This window comes from Pseudophryne corroboree, chromosome 1 (genome assembly GCF_028390025.1).
Source record: "Pseudophryne corroboree isolate aPseCor3 chromosome 1, aPseCor3.hap2, whole genome shotgun sequence".
NCBI classification, from domain to species: Eukaryota; Metazoa; Chordata; class Amphibia; order Anura; family Myobatrachidae; genus Pseudophryne; species Pseudophryne corroboree.
In genome coordinates this window covers 131,806,500-131,824,542 of record NC_086444.1, presented here as the reverse complement: position 1 = coordinate 131,824,542, position 18,043 = coordinate 131,806,500, and the positions used below count along the sequence as shown (strand labels likewise).

Here is an 18,043-nt window from a genome sequence, read left to right as displayed (position 1 = left end):
GGGGGGGGGGAAATGACGCCTGGTCCTGGTGCAAAAAATACAGGGGACAAGAAGAGTAGGGGTCCCCCGTATTTTTTGTACCAGCACCGGTCTCCACTAGCTGGACAGATGATGCCACAGCCGGGGGTCAATTTTATACAGCGCCCTGCGGCCGTGGCATTAAATACCCAACTAGTCACCCCCGGCCGGGGTACCCTGGAGGAGTGGGGACCCCTTCAATCAAGGGGTCCCCCCCAGCCACCCAAGGCCCAGGGGTGAAGCCCGAGGCTGTCCCCCCCATCCAAGGGCTGCGGATGTGGGGCTGATAGCCTTGTTGAAAATGTAAGAATATTGTTTTTTGCAGAAGAACTACAAGTCCCAGCAAGCCTCCCCCGCAAGCTGGTACTTGGAGAACCACAAGTACCAGCATGCGGGGGGGGGGGGGGGGGGGGGGGGCGCTGGTACCTGTAGTTCTACTGCAAAAAAAATACCCAAATAAAAACAGGACACGCACACCGTGAAAATACAACTTTATTTCACACATGCCGACACACATACTTACCTATGTTGACACGCCGACTCTGGCCACCTCTCCAATGTCGACGTCCGGGGTACCTGAAAATAAAATTATACTCACCTGATCCAGTGTCCAGTTCTTTTATTATAATCCACGTACTTGGCAAAACAAAAAAACGCATTTACCCGAACCAGATGGACTGAAAGGGGTCCCATGTTTACACATGGGACCCCTTTCCCCGAATGCAGAGACCCCCCGTGACTCCTGTCACAGAAGGTCCCTTCAGCCAATCAGGAAGCGCCAGGTCGTGGCACTCTCCTGATTGGCTGTATGCGCGTCGGAGCTGTCAGACGCGCATCGCACAGCCCCCTCCATTATCTTCAATGGTGGGAACTTTGCGGTCAAAAAATACGGGGGACCCCTACTCTTTTTGTCCCCCGTATTTTTTGCACCAGGACCAGGCGCAGAGCCCGGTGCTGGTTGTTAAAATACGGGGGATCCCCTGTCATTTTTTTTCCCGTATTTTGGCAACCAGGACCGGCTCAAAGAGCCCGAGGCTGGTAATGCTTAGGAGGGGGGACCACACGCATTTTTTTTCTGATTTTTACCCCATTCCATTAAAAAATATATATATAAATAATACTTGTGCCTCCTAAATAGACAAACCAAGTACCTAATCCCTTCTAATATAAATAGATATGCTATTACCAATAAAAAAAACACAAAAAAAAACATGTTTTTAAAAAAATTTATTAGATTCCGCCAGCAAAGTGTGGCGGATTGAAAATGACGAATTTACTGTCTAAAAGCACTGTTGTCGAATTTACGATCTTCAATTGAATATACTTTTGTCGAAATGCCGCATTTGTACCATTGCAGAAATGTCGAATTTGTCAAATGTCGAATTTCAAAAAGTCAAATTTGGAAAGTTCGTTTTTTTGACAAAAAGTACTGTATTGCATTGTCGAATTTTTTTGGGGGGCGAAAATGTCCCGTTTTTCGACATTTTCGGGAATTCGACCACAATTGCATATACCCCTTAGTATCCTTGGGTGTATCCCATCTGGCGCCATTGATTTATCCACTTTTAGTTTTTAAATTTCAGTTAGGACCTTCTCCTCTGTAAATGTACTTTCATCTACCTTATTTTTATGAATGTCCTTGCAACATAACTGGGGCCCCTTCCCTTCTTCTGTAGTAAATACTGAGCAAAAATAATTATTTAGGTGATCTGCTGATGTTGCGAATCTAATCCGGAAACATTATGGTCGACATAAGATATAGCATTCGTGTCGACAGCCGGGAGTAGTAACTGGGCAAAATAACATGTATGCGACCCCGAGGGGTCTGGGGGAAATATATACATATTTTTAATAATACGCCCCCACAAATATTACTACGTCTGTGCTCGAGCTACAGATCAATGCAACCGTACCATACATATACATATATACACACAGAGTAAAAACCACAGCACTCACCGCACCAGAAGCGGGGCACAGCTATGCACTTACCACTCACAGGGTGGGGTGCATGTAACACTGCACTCTCCACCACAGAAGCGGGGTACACAGCTGTACTTACCACTCACAGGGCAGGGTGCATGTAGCCCATGACCACATCGCTCTAAGTGTGGTAGTCAGGTTTTAAGACTCTGTGATAGTGTAGGACCTGTATGAAGGTGGGGTACCTTGAATCGGTATACAGGCTTCCGTGCATTGGCCAATCCACCAACTAAACCCCCATCATTTATTTATTGAATTGTTGAGGATAAGTGAGTTTACTTTGGTGAGTGCTGGGTTCTCTGTTAGTATTTATTAGAGCGATGTGGTCATGGGCTACATGCACCCTGCCCTGTGAGTGGTAAGTACAGCTGTGTACCCCGCTTCTGTGGTGGAGAGTGCAGTGTTACATGCACCCCACCCTGTGAGTGGTAAGTGCATAGCTGTGCCCCGCTTCTGGTGCGGTGAGTGCTGTGGTTTTTACTCTGTGTGTATATGAAGGGGTTAATCTATGGTTAGCTCTTATTAACCGTGGCCACTAGCTTTCTCATGCACCCCTGTGTGGACTTTATTATCCTGAACCTGTCTCAGCTGTTTTTTAGCAATCATCTTTGAGCCAGTGCAATAGGTGACTAGTGTGCCTTTAAAAGCCATAAAGTCTGTGGCAGGTACACATTACATCTAGCAGGCAGATGATGCAGCAGTGTGGTAGTCAGGTTTTAAGACTCTGTGATAGTGTAGGACCTGTATGAAGGTGGGGTACCTTGAATCGGTATACAGGCTTCCGTGCATTGGCCAATCCACCAACTAAACCCCCATCATTTATTTATTGAATTGTTGAGGATAAGTGAGTTTACTTTGGTGAGTGCTGGGTTCTCTGTTTGTATACATATATACAGGTATAGCTTTTTTGAAATGCATTACATCATCACGTTAATTTATACCCAGTCATATTAGTTGGTGCTGACAGGGTCACCCATATACGTCTGTGTCTCCCATATAGTGTTTTCTTTGGAAAAGCATACAACTGCTGACATGCTGACACTTAATCTCATGAACCAAGTACCATCAGGAGTCGGCGGTGCCGACAGAGGGATTCACATAGCCGTTTGTGACAGAGCACTCACACATGCCGACACACGTGTACTAAACACCAACGACCTTACACTGACTAAAATGGGTATATCCCAGCATCTGACAGGGAAAACACAAAAAACGTTTACCAACTCATCTACCACACGCACATTATATGTGTATATATATATATATATATATATATATATATATATATATGAATAATGAAGGAAAGCGCCTGGGTAAAACTAATAGAACACGAAGGTAGGAAGGATTTTCTTTTTAGAAACCTTTTATACAACACACCTCATCAATGGAATGAGTGGCAGCTATAGTACAGTGTGTGGATAAAGATAAAAAATGAAGTATATAAAAGCGCCTAATAGTGTTGGTGAAAAAGTATGTGCATTCAGGTGTAATAAGTTATAACAATAAGTAACAACTTAGCTTTGAATAATTTCAGGCTGATGACTCTTAGAGGCAGGACATGTGGAGAAAAAATGAAAGCAACATAGTGTGTACTGTTTTTTTTGTTTGTTTTTTTAAATAAACCAATAATTTTTACAGCAGCTCAAGAATTAGGAATTTTTGCTCATTCCAATAATTTTCAAGAGAGCGAGTTAAAAAACAAGCAACAACAATTTTAATAAACAAAATCCTGCCACAGATGCAGGTAACCAACATACAAAAGTCTATATAAAAACAATTCATAAATCCGTAAATGCAGGTAGCGCACGTACAAGATTGAGAAATATATATATAGTGCTTTATTTTTGCACTAAACAACTGTGCCCCCCCCCAGTTTTACACAGGGAACTGTGCAACCGTGCTTTGGCGGGGCAGCATCTCTAAGGAGAAAATGGCGCTGGAAAGAGTGGTGAGGGCTAAGCCACGCCCCCTTATCGGGGCGCTTCAGTCCCGTTAGGTATTTACATTATTATACTGGCGGGGGTCTTTATACAGTGCCTAAGCACTGTATACCACTTTGCCAGTCCATAACATGAGGTATATTGCTGCCCAGGGCGCCCCCCTGCGGCCTGCACCCTTGTAATGCCGCTTGTGTGTGGGAGCAATGGCGCGCTGCGCGGTACCTCAGACTCTGAAGTCTTCTGTTCTTCCTTTACTCACCCGGCTTCTTTCTTCTGGCTCTGTGAGGGGGTTGACGACGCTGCTCCGGGAACAAGCAGCTAGGCGCACCAAGTGATCGAACCCTCTGGAGCTAATGGTGTCCAGTAGCCTAAGAAGCAGAGCCCTTGAACTCAGAAGAAGTAGGGCTGCTTCTCTCCCCTCACTCCCACGAAGCAGGGAGCATGTAGCCAGCAGGTCTCCCTGAAAATAATAAACCTAACAAAGTCTTTTCAGAAAAACTCAGTAGAGCTCCCCTAGTGTGTGTCCAGTCTCTCTGGGCACAGAATCTAACTGAGGTCTGGAGGAGGGGAATAGAGGGAGGACCCAGTTCACACCCATTCAAAGTCTTATAGTGTGCCCATGTCTCCTGCGGATCCCGTCTATACCCCATGGTCCTTTCGGAGTCCCCAGCATCCTCTAGGACGTATGAGAAATAAATATACATAACAATGCACAGTCAGATACTGGATGTATATATCAAAATACTTGTACTAAATATTCAGGTAAAAGTACACTTGTTCTTAACACTGTCTAAAATGACATGTAGAATACTTAAGTGATTTTAAATGCACGGCGTTAAGCAAGCAGGCGGATTTACAGAGGAGACATTGCCCTGCAGTCCCGGAGACCAGCCGCAGCTACTTGTAAAAAGATGGCGCCCAAATCTCTGTCAGGGAGTGAGGGAGAGTGAGAAGCAGCTCCAGGGCGGGAACACCAGCAGTAGATGGCGCCCGGAGCTGGGGGAGGGGCTACAGGTCAAGCGCCTTATCCCCTATGCTGGTCCTCACCACCAGGTACTGTGGAGCATTATTAAATGAATTTTGTGTAATCCAACCTGTGCTCCCTGCCTTGGTGGATACAGTGGGGTTCCTGCTCTAACACAGTGTCCATGCTAGCGTCACGGTCCGTCTCCTAAGACCGCGACCGGAATGCAATTTCGGCAGGTCCCACCTGGGGGACCCTCTTACCTCCTCCCAAAAAAGCAGCAACACAATTCTGGAGAGAGCCAGTGGCGTGTGCCTGGGAACTGAAGCGCCTCCGCCGCAAGTACCCGGGAACTCAGACAGCGTGAGTATGCGGCGCTGCTGAGGAGGTGTTGGAGCCGCAGCACAGTATGTCACTAAGATATAAAAGTGCTGCAACCCTTGAAGATTCTTCTAACAAAAGCTCTTTTCAAGGCTGCCTAGCACAGCCCCCATGTTAAGTGACCTGCTCTGCGGGCACCAACTTACAAACTGAGCTCCAGTGTCCGGAGGCGGGGTTATAGAGGAGGCCATGCAATGCATCCTGGGAATAGTCAAAGCTTTAGCCTGTTGGTGCCTCTGTATCAAGATCCAACTCTTCACACCGATGTTTCCCTGTGGAACACAGTGTACCCCGCTACAGAAAAATTAATAATAGCTGTTGCTGAGTAATAAGGTCACACACACAGGCTGAGCAGCCAGTACCTTCACCTACGGTCACTTGCTAAGAAACTTAATGCACGGCGGAAAGAACTGCGGCATCAAGAGTCAGTGACATGGGTAATTAATATATTACAATATTTAGGGCTAGTTGACTACTGGGGTTAGGAAAACCATGAAAAACCTCAACTGAGCCCTTGTGCCATTTTCAGTTACAGGTACATAGCTGGCAGCATCCAAAAGACTTCAACATCCCAGAGCCAAACTTTCTTGAATCACAGTACCCTAGAGTATCAGCATTGTTTCATGGAACCCCTAGAATAAAAGTTTATTATTGGTATATTTTGAAAAAAAAGTAAATTATGCCTACCTGTCGTCCTTAGGTTCAGTTACGTGGTGGTGTACAGTTGTGCTTCTGCTTGTCAACATTTTATGATTGGCAGCCACTAGCACTGGTTTTGCCTATCAGTTCTCCAAAACTAATTTGATTTGGTCCTTGACCACCAACCCGAGGCACCCCTGCAAGAGCCTCACGGCACCCTGGCACACAGTTTGAGAACCACTCCTCTAATATCATGGTTCCATGCTCTACTGCTGCAGCCAATTTGTGAGCCTAACCAATGATTATTAGAAGACAGCTGATAAACTAACAAGGAAAAATTAGTGACATATCAGAGGTACTCTATGACATACCAGACAAGTCACATTTTCAAGATCAGATATAAATAGTTACAGCTTTAAGGTTAAGGTGAGCTGTATCACTGAAATACCAGGCAGGGAAATCAAATAATAAGAATTTACTTACCGATAATTCTATTTCTCGGAGTCCGTAGTGGATGCTGGGGTTCCTGAAAGGACCATGGGGAATAGCGGCTCCGCAGGAGACAGGGCACAAAAAAGTAAAGCTTTACTAGGTCAGGTGGTGTGCACTGGCTCCTCCCCCTATGACCCTCCTCCAGACTCCAGTTAGGTACTGTGCCCGGACGAGCATACACAATAAGGGAGGCATTTTGAATCCCGGGTAAGACTCATACCAGCCACACCAATCACACCGTACAACTTGTGATCTAAACCCAGTTAACAGTATGACAACAGAAAGGGCCTCTTAAAGATGGCTCCTTAACAATAACCCGAATTAGTTAACAATAACTATGTACAAGTATTGCAGATAATCCGCACTTGGGATGGGCGCCCAGCATCCACTACGGACTCCGAGAAATAGAATTATCGGTAAGTAAATTCTTATTTTCTCTATCGTCCTAAGTGGATGCTGGGGTTCCTGAAAGGACCATGGGGATTATACCAAAGCTCCCAAACGGGCGGGAGAGTGCGGATGACTCTGCAGCACCGAATGAGAGAACTCCAGGTCCTCCTTTGCCAGGGTATCAAATTTGTAAAATTTTACAAACGTGTTCTCCCCCGACCACGTAGCTGCTCGGCAGAGTTGTAATGCCGAGACCCCTCGGGCAGCCGCCCAAGATGAGCCCACCTTCCTTGTGGAGTGGGCTTTTACAGTTTTAGGCTGTGGCAGGCCTGCCACAGAATGTGCAAGTTGAATTGTGTTACAAATCCAACGAGCAATCGACTGCTTAGAAGCAGGTGCGCCCAACTTGTTGGGTGCATACAATATAAACAGCGAGTCAGATTTTCTGACTCCAGCCGTCCTTGCAATGTATATTTTTAAGGCTCTGACAACGTCCAACAACTTGGAGTCCTCCAAGTCGCTAGTGGCCGCAGGCACCACAATAGGTTGGTTCAGATGAAATGCTGATACCACTTTAGGGAGAAAATGCGGACGAGTCCGCAGTTCTGCCCTATCCGAATGGAAGATTAGATAAGGACTTTTATAAGATAAAGCCGCCAATTCAGATACTCTCCTGGCAGAGGCCAGGGCTAGTAACATAGTCACTTTCAATGTGAGATATTTCAAATCCACCTTTTTTAATGGTTCAAACCAATGGGATTTGAGGAAATCTAAAACTACATTTAGATCCCACGGTGCCACCGGAGGCACCACAGGAGGCTGTATATGCAGTACTCCCTTGACAAAAGTCTGGACCTCAGGGACAGAGGCCAATTCTTTTTGGAAGAATATTGACAGGGCCGAAATTTGAACCTTAATGGATCCCAATTTGAGACCCATAGATAATCCTGATTGCAGGAAATGTAGGAAACGACCCAGTTGGAATTCCTCCGTCGGAACCCTCCGATCCTCGCACCACGCTACATATTTTCGCCAAATGCGGTGATAATGTTTCACGGTGACTTCCTTCCGTGCCTTAATCAAGGTAGGAATGACTTCTTCTGGAATGCCTTTCCCTTTTAGGATCTGGCGTTCAACCGCCATGCCGTCAAACGCAGCCGCGGTAAGTCTTGAAAAAGACAGGGACCCTGCTGTAGCAGGTCCCTTCTCAGAGGTAGAGGCCACGGTTCGTCCGTGAGCATCTCTTGAAGTTCCGGATACCAAGTCCTTCTCGGCCAATCCGGAACCACTAGTATTGTTCTTACTCTTCTTTGCCGTATGATCTTCAATACCTTTGGTATGAGCGGCAGAGGAGGAAACACATACACTGACTGGTACACCCAAGGAGTTACCAGTGCGTCCACAGCTATTGCCTGTGGATCTCTTGACCTGGCGCAATATTTGTCCAGTTTCTTGTTGAGGCGAGACGCCATCATGTCTACAATTGGTCTTTCCCAACGGTCTATTAACATGTTGAAGACTTCTGGATGTAGACCCCACTCTCCCGGATGAAGATCGTGTCTGCTGAGGAAGTCTGCTTCCCAGTTGTCCACGCCCGGGATGAACACTGCTGACAGTGCTATCACGTGATTCTCCGCCCAGCGAAGAATCTTGGCAGCTTCTGCCATTGCACTCCTGCTTCTTGTGCCGCCCTGCCTGTTTACATGGGCGACCGCCGTGATGTTGTCCGACTGAATCAACACCGGCTTTCCTTGCAGGAGAAGTTCCGCCTGGCTTAGAGCAATTGTAGATTGCTCTTAGTTCCAGAATGTTTATGTGAAGAGACTTTTCCAGACTCGTCCATACTCCCTGGAAGTTTCTTCCTTGTGTGACTGCTCCCCAGCCTCTCAGGCTGGCGTCCGTGGTCACCAGGATCCAATCCTGAATGCCGAATCTGCGGCCTTCTAATAGGTGAGCCTTCTGCAACCACCACAGAAGTGACACCCTTGTCTTTGGTGACAGGGTTATTCGCAGGTGCATCTGCAGATGCGACCCTGACCATTTGTCCAACAGATCCCTTTGGAATATTCTTGCATGGAATCTGCCGAATGGAATTGCTTCGTAAGAAGCCACCATTTTTCCCAGGACTCTTGTGCATTGATGTACTGACACTTTTCCTGGTTTTAGGAGGTTCCTGACCAGATCGGATAACTCCTTGGCTTTTTCCTCTGGAAGGAAAACCTTTTTCTGAACCGTGTCCAGAATCATTCCTAGGAACAGCAGACGAGTTGTCGGGATTAAATGGGATTTTGGAATATTCAGAATCCACCCGTGTTGTCTTAGCACCTCTTGAGATAGTGCTAAAGCTGTCTCCAGCTGTTCTCTGGACCTTGCCCTTATTAGGAGATCGTCCAAGTATGGGATAACTAATACGCCTTTTCTTCGAAGAAGAATCATCATCTCGGCCATTACCTTGGTAAAGACCCGAGGCGCCGTGGACAATCCGAACGGCAGCGTCTGAAACTGATAGTGACAGTTTTGAACAATGAACCTGAGGTACCCCTGGTGTGCGGGGTAAATCGGAACGTGTAGATACGCATCCTTGATGTCCAAGGATACCATAAAGTCCCCTTCTTCCAGGTTCGCTATCACTGCTCTGAGTGACTCCATCTTGAACTTGAACTTTTTTATGTAGAGGTTCAAGGACTTCAGATTTAGAATAGGCCTTACCGAGCCATCCGGCTTCGGTACCACAAATAGAGTGGAATAATACCCCTTTCCTTGTTGTAATAGGGGTACTTTGACTATCACCTGCTGAGCGTACAGCTTGTGAATGGCTTCCAACACCCTCTCCCTTTCGGAAGAGACGGTTGGTAAGGCAGACTTCAGGAAACGATGAGGAGGATCCGTCTCTAATTCCAACCTGTACCCCTGAGATATTATCTGCAGGATCCAGGGGTCTACCTGCGAGTGAGCCCACTGCGCGCTGTAATTTTTGAGACGGCCCCCCACTGTCCCCGAGTCCGCTTGAGAGGCCCCAGCGTCATGCTGAGGTTTTTGCAGGAGCCGGGGAGGGCTTCTGTTCCTGGGAAGGAGCTGCCTGTTGGTGTCTCTTCCCTCTTCCTCTGCCTCGTGGCAGGTACGACAAGCCCTTTGCTCTCTTATTTTTGTAGGAGCGAAAAGGCTGCGGTTGAAAGGTCGGTGCCTTTCTCTGTTGGGGAGTGACTTGAGGTAAAAAAGTGGATTTCCCGGCAGTAGCCGTGGCCACCAAGTCTGATAGACCAACTCCAAATAACTCCTCCCCTTTATACGGCAAAACCTCCATGTGACGTTTTGAATCCGCATCGCCTGTCCACTGTCGTGTCCATAAGGCTCTTCTGGCTGAAATGGACATAGCACTCACCCGAGATGCCAGTGTGCAAATATCCCTCTGTGCATCACGCATATAGATAAATGCATCCTTTATTTGTTCTAACGACAGTAAAACATTGTCCCTATCTAGGGTATCAATATTTTCAATCAGGGATTCTGACCAAACTACTCCAGCACTGCACATCCAGGCAGTTGCTATAGCTGGTCGTAGTATAACACCTGCATGTGTGTATATATTCTTTTGAATAACTTCCATCTTTCTATCTGATGGATCCTTAAGTGCGGCCGTCTCAGGAGAGGGTAACGCCACTTGTTTGGATAAGCGTGTGAGCGCCTTGTCCACCTTAGGGGGTGTTTCCCAGCGCGCCCTAACCTCTGGCGGGAAAGGGTATAATGCCAATAACTTTTTTGAAATTATCAACTTTTTATCAGGAGCAACCCACGCTTCATCACACACGTCATTTAATTCTTCTGATTCAGGAAAAACTGTTTGTAGTTTTTTCACACCATACATAATACCCTGTTTTACGGTATCTGTAGTATCAGCTAAATGTAACGTCTCCTTCATTGCCAAAATCATATAACGTGTGGCCCTACTGGAAAATACGTTTGAATTTCTACCGTCGTCACTGGAATCAGTGCCCGTGTCTGGGTCTGTGTCGACCGACTGAGGCAAAGGGCGTTTTACAGCCCCTGACGGTGTTTGAGGCGCCTGGACAGGCATTAATTGATTGTCCGGCCGCCTCATGTCCTCAACTGACTGTTTAAGGGAAGATAAACCATCACGTAATTCCACAAATAAAGGCATCCATTCTGGTGTCGACCCCCTGGGGGGTGACATCTGCATATTTGGCAATTGCTCCGCCTCCACACCAATATCGTCCTCATACATGTCGACACCACGTACCGACACACACCGCAAACTCACAGGGAATGCTCTAATGAAGACAGGACCCACTAGCCCTTTTGGGGAGACAGAGGGAGAGTCTGCCAGCACACACCACAAAGCGCTATATATACAAGGGATATCCTTATATTAAGTGCTCCCTTATAGCTGCTTTAATATATATATATATAGCCATTAATGTGCCCCCCCCTCTCTGTTTTACCCTGTTTCTGTAGTGCAGTGCAGGGGAGAGACCTGGGAGCCGTTCTGACCAGCGGAGCTGTGACAGAAAATGGCGCCGTGTGCTGAGGAGATAGGCCCCGCCCCTTTTTCGGCGGGTTCTTCTCCCGCTATTTTTCCAGTCAGGCAGGGGTTAAATATCTCCATATAGCCCCTATGGGCTATATGTGAGGTATTTTTAGCCTTGTATAAGGTTTATATTTGCCTCTCAGAGCGCCCCCCCCCAGCGCTCTGCACCCTCAGTGACTGCCCAGTGAAGTGTGCTGAGAGGAAAATGGCGCACAGCTGCAGTGCTGTGCGCTACCTTATGAAGACTGAGGAGTCTTCAGCCGCCGGTTTCCGGACCTCTTCACGCTTCAGCATCTGCAAGGGGGTCGGCGGCGCGGCTCCGGGACCGGACTCCACGGCTGGGCCTGTGTTCGATCCCTCTGGAGCTAATGGTGTCCAGTAGCCAAGCAGCAAATCCACTCTGCATGCAGGTGAGTTTACTACTTTCCCCCTAAGTCCCACGTTGCAGTGATCCTGTTGCCAGCAGGACTCACTGTAAAGAAAAAAAAAAAAAAACCTAAACTAAACTTTCTCTAAGCAGCTCTTTAGGAGAGCCACCTAGATTGCACCCTTCTCGTTCGGGCACAAAATCTAACTGGAGTCTGGAGGAGGGTCATAGGGGGAGGAGCCAGTGCACACCACCTGACCTAGTAAAGCTTTACTTTTTTGTGCCCTGTCTCCTGCGGAGCCGCTATTCCCCATGGTCCTTTCAGGAACCCCAGCATCCACTTAGGACGATAGAGAAAAAAGGATGACAGCACTCATTAGATTCAGTGTTCAGGTAAAACGACACTATTAGCTTAGTCTGATGGGTTAATGCAACACTCACCAGCAGTACAGTGTAGAAGCCAGGCTGTGTCTCCCACTGCTTGAGCTGCTCCTCGGCTGGTTTCAGTACTGATGAATCTTGGCTGCTTGCTTGCGTCAGGAAGTGAAGCACAACGCTGCTGGCACTATTCAGATCCATAAGGAACCTGCAACGGGAACAATATAGTCATCATCATCACCTTTTATTTTTAAGGAGCCTCAAAACTCAAAAAAAGGACAATTAGTATAACAAGTCACACATGAAACATAACTCATCTGTAGAAACAGACTGAGGTCATACCGGGTTGATGGAGAAGGTGCAGATAGAGGGTAGAGGAACCCTGCTTGTGAGAGCTATATTCTAGCTTCACAATGCAGTGACTTCACAAACAACATCACAAAGGCTTCCCCCCAGCAGAAATCCATTCCAGGAGAGACATGTGTCAGGATTCTCCCTTCTGCCACCACTATGTAAACTATCCACATTGAATTCTTAGTGTTGGACAATGTAAGAGCTGTACTCAAGGTGGGTACACACTTAGCGATATAATGAACTATATTGCTCATTTTCCCCCTCCTAAGCGATATAGTTTACTATAATTGCCCAGTGTGTATGCCGCCGCCGAGCGATGTACAGCCCCGCTTGTCGTTAACGACCCTTGGTCTCTGCCATGCATGCAGCTCAATTGGGATTCATCGTCCAAAGCTGCATAGTCCGGCCGGTCGCGGCACGACGTCACTGTGAGATATCATTAGGGATATCTCACAGTGCATATGTCCGCCATCGGGCAGCCCGGCCCGGGAGAGGATACACTAGGTGAGCACATCCCCTAGTGTGTACCCACCTTAAAAGTACGTACACACTAGGCAATGTGCTCTATGAGCGACGTCGCCTAGTGTTTCCCTCCTTGGACGGGGCCGTCGGCGGCAGTGCATACACACTGAGCAACATGCAAACCATATCGCTCAGTGACGTCATACCGCGGCCCGGCCGTGCATGCAGTTTTTGGACGACAGTCCAAATTGAGCTGCATACATGGCCTATAGCGAGGGTTGTTAATGACCCGCGCATCGCTCGGTAGCAGCGGCATACACACTTAGCAATAAACTAAATGACGTCGCTCAGGAAGGGTCAAAATGAGCGACGTCGTTTCCCCACCTTAAGTCTCCAACTTACAAATAAGAATAGCAAATTATAAATAAATAAATAATAAATAAATAGAAGTTACTGCCATAATAAGCTTAAGAACGAGCGAAGCTTATGTGGATGTGTGTAAAGGCGATGACAGTAAGGAAATCTGCAACATTCGATTAATTGTCATGTGTGGTCATATAAGTAAGCAGAAATTACATACTGTAGAACAGGCTTAAGGCATATACACACTAGAAGACAAGAAAGATGTGAAAGATTAACATTTTCGGAAGATGAGCGATTTCCCTTGCGCTACCTGACAAACAAGATTGATTGTACACCCTGAGCGATTTTACAAATGATCTGAACAACGAAAGATCTGCTCTACTAGGATTGAGCTGCATGCATGGAATCACTGTTTGCTGTGTACACACTAGACGATGTGAACGATAGATCGTTCAAAACCGTCGTTATCGCTCAAATCGCTGGAAAAAATCTTCTAGTGTGTATGGGCCTTTAGACAAATTAAACTTCCACAAGAGCATGGAAATAAAGGAGGACTACTTCTGATTTTTACAATTAATACATACAACAAATAGGGGTAAAATGTTCCGCCCAGCAAACCTTTGCCCATTTGAAACCAGGCACATCATCTAGTAATTCCTGAATTCCTTTTGTAGATGGGAAGAATATGAGCCGTAAATTTAAGGACTGGTGGAGTTCTTAAATAACATTTCTATCTGGTACTGTATCTCTCAAAACTGAATTTTCACCCCCTTAGTGGGAACTGCAAATAACTGTCACAGTTTAAAGGCCACCCAACAGGTCACATGTTCCAGTTCACCCAGCAGGTGCATAGGGAGTTTACTAACTGTCCCATTTTCCAGAGTACAATGGTGATGCACTGTAATTGGCAGGTGGGCAATTTGCCACACAACTCTGAAACAAGGCAACCAATTACAACAACGATATTTCTGCAAATCTACGGACTAAGACCTATATATGATGTGCCCTGCTCAAGCAACGGCATCATAGAAATATGTCATAAAAATCGTGCTTCTGCTATTAATATAAAGATGTCTTTGTGCTCTGGAGAATTGCGACAGACAGCGCTCTGAGATATCAGCTAATCAGAGTTGTGTTACCATTTCCGGCTGTAAAATTCAGATATCGATATCGAGGTATTAATTGAGAATCTGATGAACTGTATGGTTCTTACACACCAGACCAAGAACTATTTTCTATAACTGACTGGACTTGTTTTATACTTTACAATCACGGTGGAGTTCTTCTTTCAGTGTGTCAGAATATCAGTCAGTTAAAGAATACAAAGAAGCGATAGAGCAATCCATAAGAGAGGTAGGAGAGCGAGGCAATGAGAGACATAGGAGGGGGAGACATGGGGAAATGAATAGGGTAATGCATATATGTGTGTACAGTACAGTATATATTAGTGTTACATATAAAATAATGAATAATGTAATATACTCAGAATTCAGCTGGGATGTGACCCACTTGTATTTGTTAGTACCAATTATTTGCTCTTTAAAAGGTTTCTTGAGAAAATCAGTGGTATAGACAATTCCAAAAAACTGGATAAATCATTAGATATTCCATGTTGTGCATGCAGCAGACTGAGCACTCTTATACCTGATTATAAAGAGCACTTCCATGAACATAAGCACAGCGTATTACTTCCTTCCAGACAGCAGAGGCAGCCACTGTCAGCTGACCCAATATTCATGAACACGCAGAGCATATTACTTTGTCTCGTTTATTTCATGTTAGTAATCTCACACCAAACAGAAATTTCGTTTTTGCACTGTTCCACAAATACAGCAATAACCCAGGTTATTGCAGGTGAAGGCGCAGCAGTCTGAAAGGGGCCAGTTAAAATATCCCAGGTGGGGCAACCCCGTATTTCAACTCGGGTAGCGAGCAGGGTTGAATATGCATTCAACCCGGCTCACGCTGGAGCGTCAACAGGTAAGCTGGGTTGATGTGACCCGGCATCTGTTCACACTATAGGAAGAGGCGGCGCTTGGAGATCATATTATCTCCACACACAGTCAGTGATGTCACTAACCCGGCAATCAGCCAAAACGGGCTGCCAGTCTGAAAGGGGTCGCACCCTGGAAGACGAGTGCGACCCGGCTATAGTGGTCTAAAAGGGCTATAAGTCAGGCACAGTGAATAGCTCGGTGCTCAGGACTCCAAACAGATAATGTTTTCCGGCATCCTCAAAGAATCACAAATTCAATAATTTGTTCCACCTTTGGATATATTAACATGAGTCAATGACTACACCAGTGCACCTGCTAGGTGGGTCCGGAGAACTGACTGAGAAGCACTGTACTAGTGCACTGCACACTAGAAACACGCTTATTCCTTCCTCTGGTAAATGCAAACTGCTGCTCTTTGACAAATTACATGATCTTGTACAGACGGAAATGTTGGGCTTGGATGTTTTGCACATCAAAAAACGAGATTTATGGTAAGAACTTACCGTTGTTAAATCTCTTTCTGCAAGGTACACTGGGCTCCACAGGGAATAACATCGGGGTGTAGAGTAGGATCTTGATATGAGGCCCCAACAGACTCAAAGCTTTGACTGTTCCCAAGATGCACAGCGCCGCCTCCTCTATAACCCCGCCTCCGTGCACAGGAGCTCAGATTTTGTTAACCAGTCCAATGCAGTAGCAGGTAACAGAGACGACAATCGTTACAGTGCTCAGTCTGCTGCATGCACAACATGGAATATCTAATGATTTATACAGTTTTTTGGAATTGTCTATACCACTGATATTCTCAAAAACCTTTAAAGAGCAAATAATTGGTACTAACAAATACGAGTGGGTCACATCCCAGCTGAATTCTGAGTATATTACATTATTCATTATTTTATATTTAACACTAATATATACTGTATTGTACACACATATAAACACACCACATACATCACACTCACGACAGGAGAGGGTGTCAGCGGCTAATGCTATACCAACCCAAAGAAGCTAAGTGCGTCAGGGTGGGCGCCCTGTGGAGCCCAGTGTACCTCGCAGAAAGAGATTTAACAACGGTAAGTTCTTACCATAAATCTCGTTTTCTGCTGCGGGGTACATTGGACTCCACAGGGAATAACATTGGGGATGTCCTAAAGCAGTTCCTTATGAGAGGGGACGCACTACAGTGGACACAAGAACCCGGCGTCCAAAGGAAGCATCCTGGGAAGCGGATGTATCGAAGGCATAGGAACCTGATGAACGTGTTCACTGAGGACCACCTAGCCACCTTGCACTATTGTTCAAGGGTCGCACCATGGCGGGCCATCCAAGATGGTCCAACAGACCGAGTAGAATGGGCCTTAATGATAGCAGGAGCCGGAAGACCAGCCTGTACATAAGCATGTGCAATCACAATTCTAATCCATCTGGCCAAGGTCTGAGCCACCCATGGGCTTGCAGAAACTGGATAGTCAGATCCAGATGGCGTAGGAGAACTTCTGGGAAATTTGCCAGGATCAACAAGTCGTCCAGATACGGTAGGATCCTGACCCCTTGACGGCAGAGTACAGCCGTCATTACCGCCATGACCTTGGTGAAGACTTGCGGAGCCGTGGTCAAGCCAAAAGGTAACACCCGAAATTGGTAATGGAGGTTGCCCACAGCAACCTCAGGTAGTGCTGATGCGACATTGCAATAGGAATATGCAGATAAGCATCCTGTATGTCCAGGGAGACCATATAATCCCCAGGTTCCATGGCCAGAACTATAGAGCGAAGGGTTTCCATATGAAACCTGGAAACCCTGACAAATTTGTTCAAGGAATTCAGGTTGAGAATGGGCCGGGAAGACCCATTCGGTTTCGGGACTAGGAACAGCGGTGAATAGTACCCCTTGCCTCTCTGAGCCAGAGGCACTTGTACTACCACTCCTGTGTCCAGGAGGGATTGTACCACCGAATGAAGAGTTTTTGCCGTCACCTGATCCGAAGGGACGTCTGTCAGGCAAAATCGATGAGGGGGACGTTTCTTGCTTGAAGTATACGGCGTAACCTTGAGTGACAACTTCCCGTACCCAGGCATCGGAAGTGGTCTTCAACCATTCCTGGGTAAACCCTAGAAGTCGCCCACCCCCCCGGGGTCCCTCAGGGGGAGGCCCGCCCCGTCATGCGGCAGGCTTGTCAATTTTGGAAGCAGGCTGACGGGCAGCCCAGGCCCGTTGGGATTTGGGCATAGTAGGTTTGGAAGTGCGACCGTGTTTCGGGTACGCCTGACCTTTTGCTTTTCCCGGAGGATGAAAGGAACGAGAGGAAGTACACTTAGCCTTCGGCGCCGAAAGAGCAGTACTAGGCAGACATGCCGTTTTAGCACAAGCTAAGTCAGCCACTATCTTGTTGAGGTCTTCTCCAAAATTAATGTCTCCCTTAAAAGGGAGCACCTCCAGGGATTTCTTGGAGTCCAGATCAACGGACCAGGACCGCAACCAAAGAATCCGGCGAGCCAGGATAGATGTAGTAGAAGCCTTGGCTGCCAGAATACCGGCATCAGAAGCCGCCTCCCTCACATAATGTGAAGCTGTGACAATATACGACAGGCATTGTCTAGCGTGATCAGAAGCATTGAAAGGCAACTCTGCCTCCAACTCCTGGGCCCACGCCTCAATGGCCTCTGCAGCCCAAATTGCTGCAATAGTGGGTCTATGCGCAGCACCAGTTAGGGTGTAAATTGCCTTTAAACAACCCTCCATACGCTTATCTGTCGGGTTCCTTCA

The 18,043-nt window shown here is 46.7% G+C and overlaps 1 protein-coding gene across 7 annotated transcripts in view; it reads right to left on the bottom strand.

Moving 5' to 3' along the window:
* IPO11 (importin 11) overlaps positions 1-18,043 on the bottom strand; it is a 1,123,558-nt gene that overhangs the window by 1,061,712 nt on the left and 43,803 nt on the right. For all 7 annotated transcript variants that reach the window (XM_063963049.1, XM_063963036.1, XM_063963028.1 and 4 more), the window contains exon 2: positions 12,162-12,306. In XM_063963049.1, the coding sequence (XP_063819119.1) occupies positions 12,162-12,306 (145 nt within the window). The remainder of the gene's footprint in view (positions 1-12,161; positions 12,307-18,043) is intronic.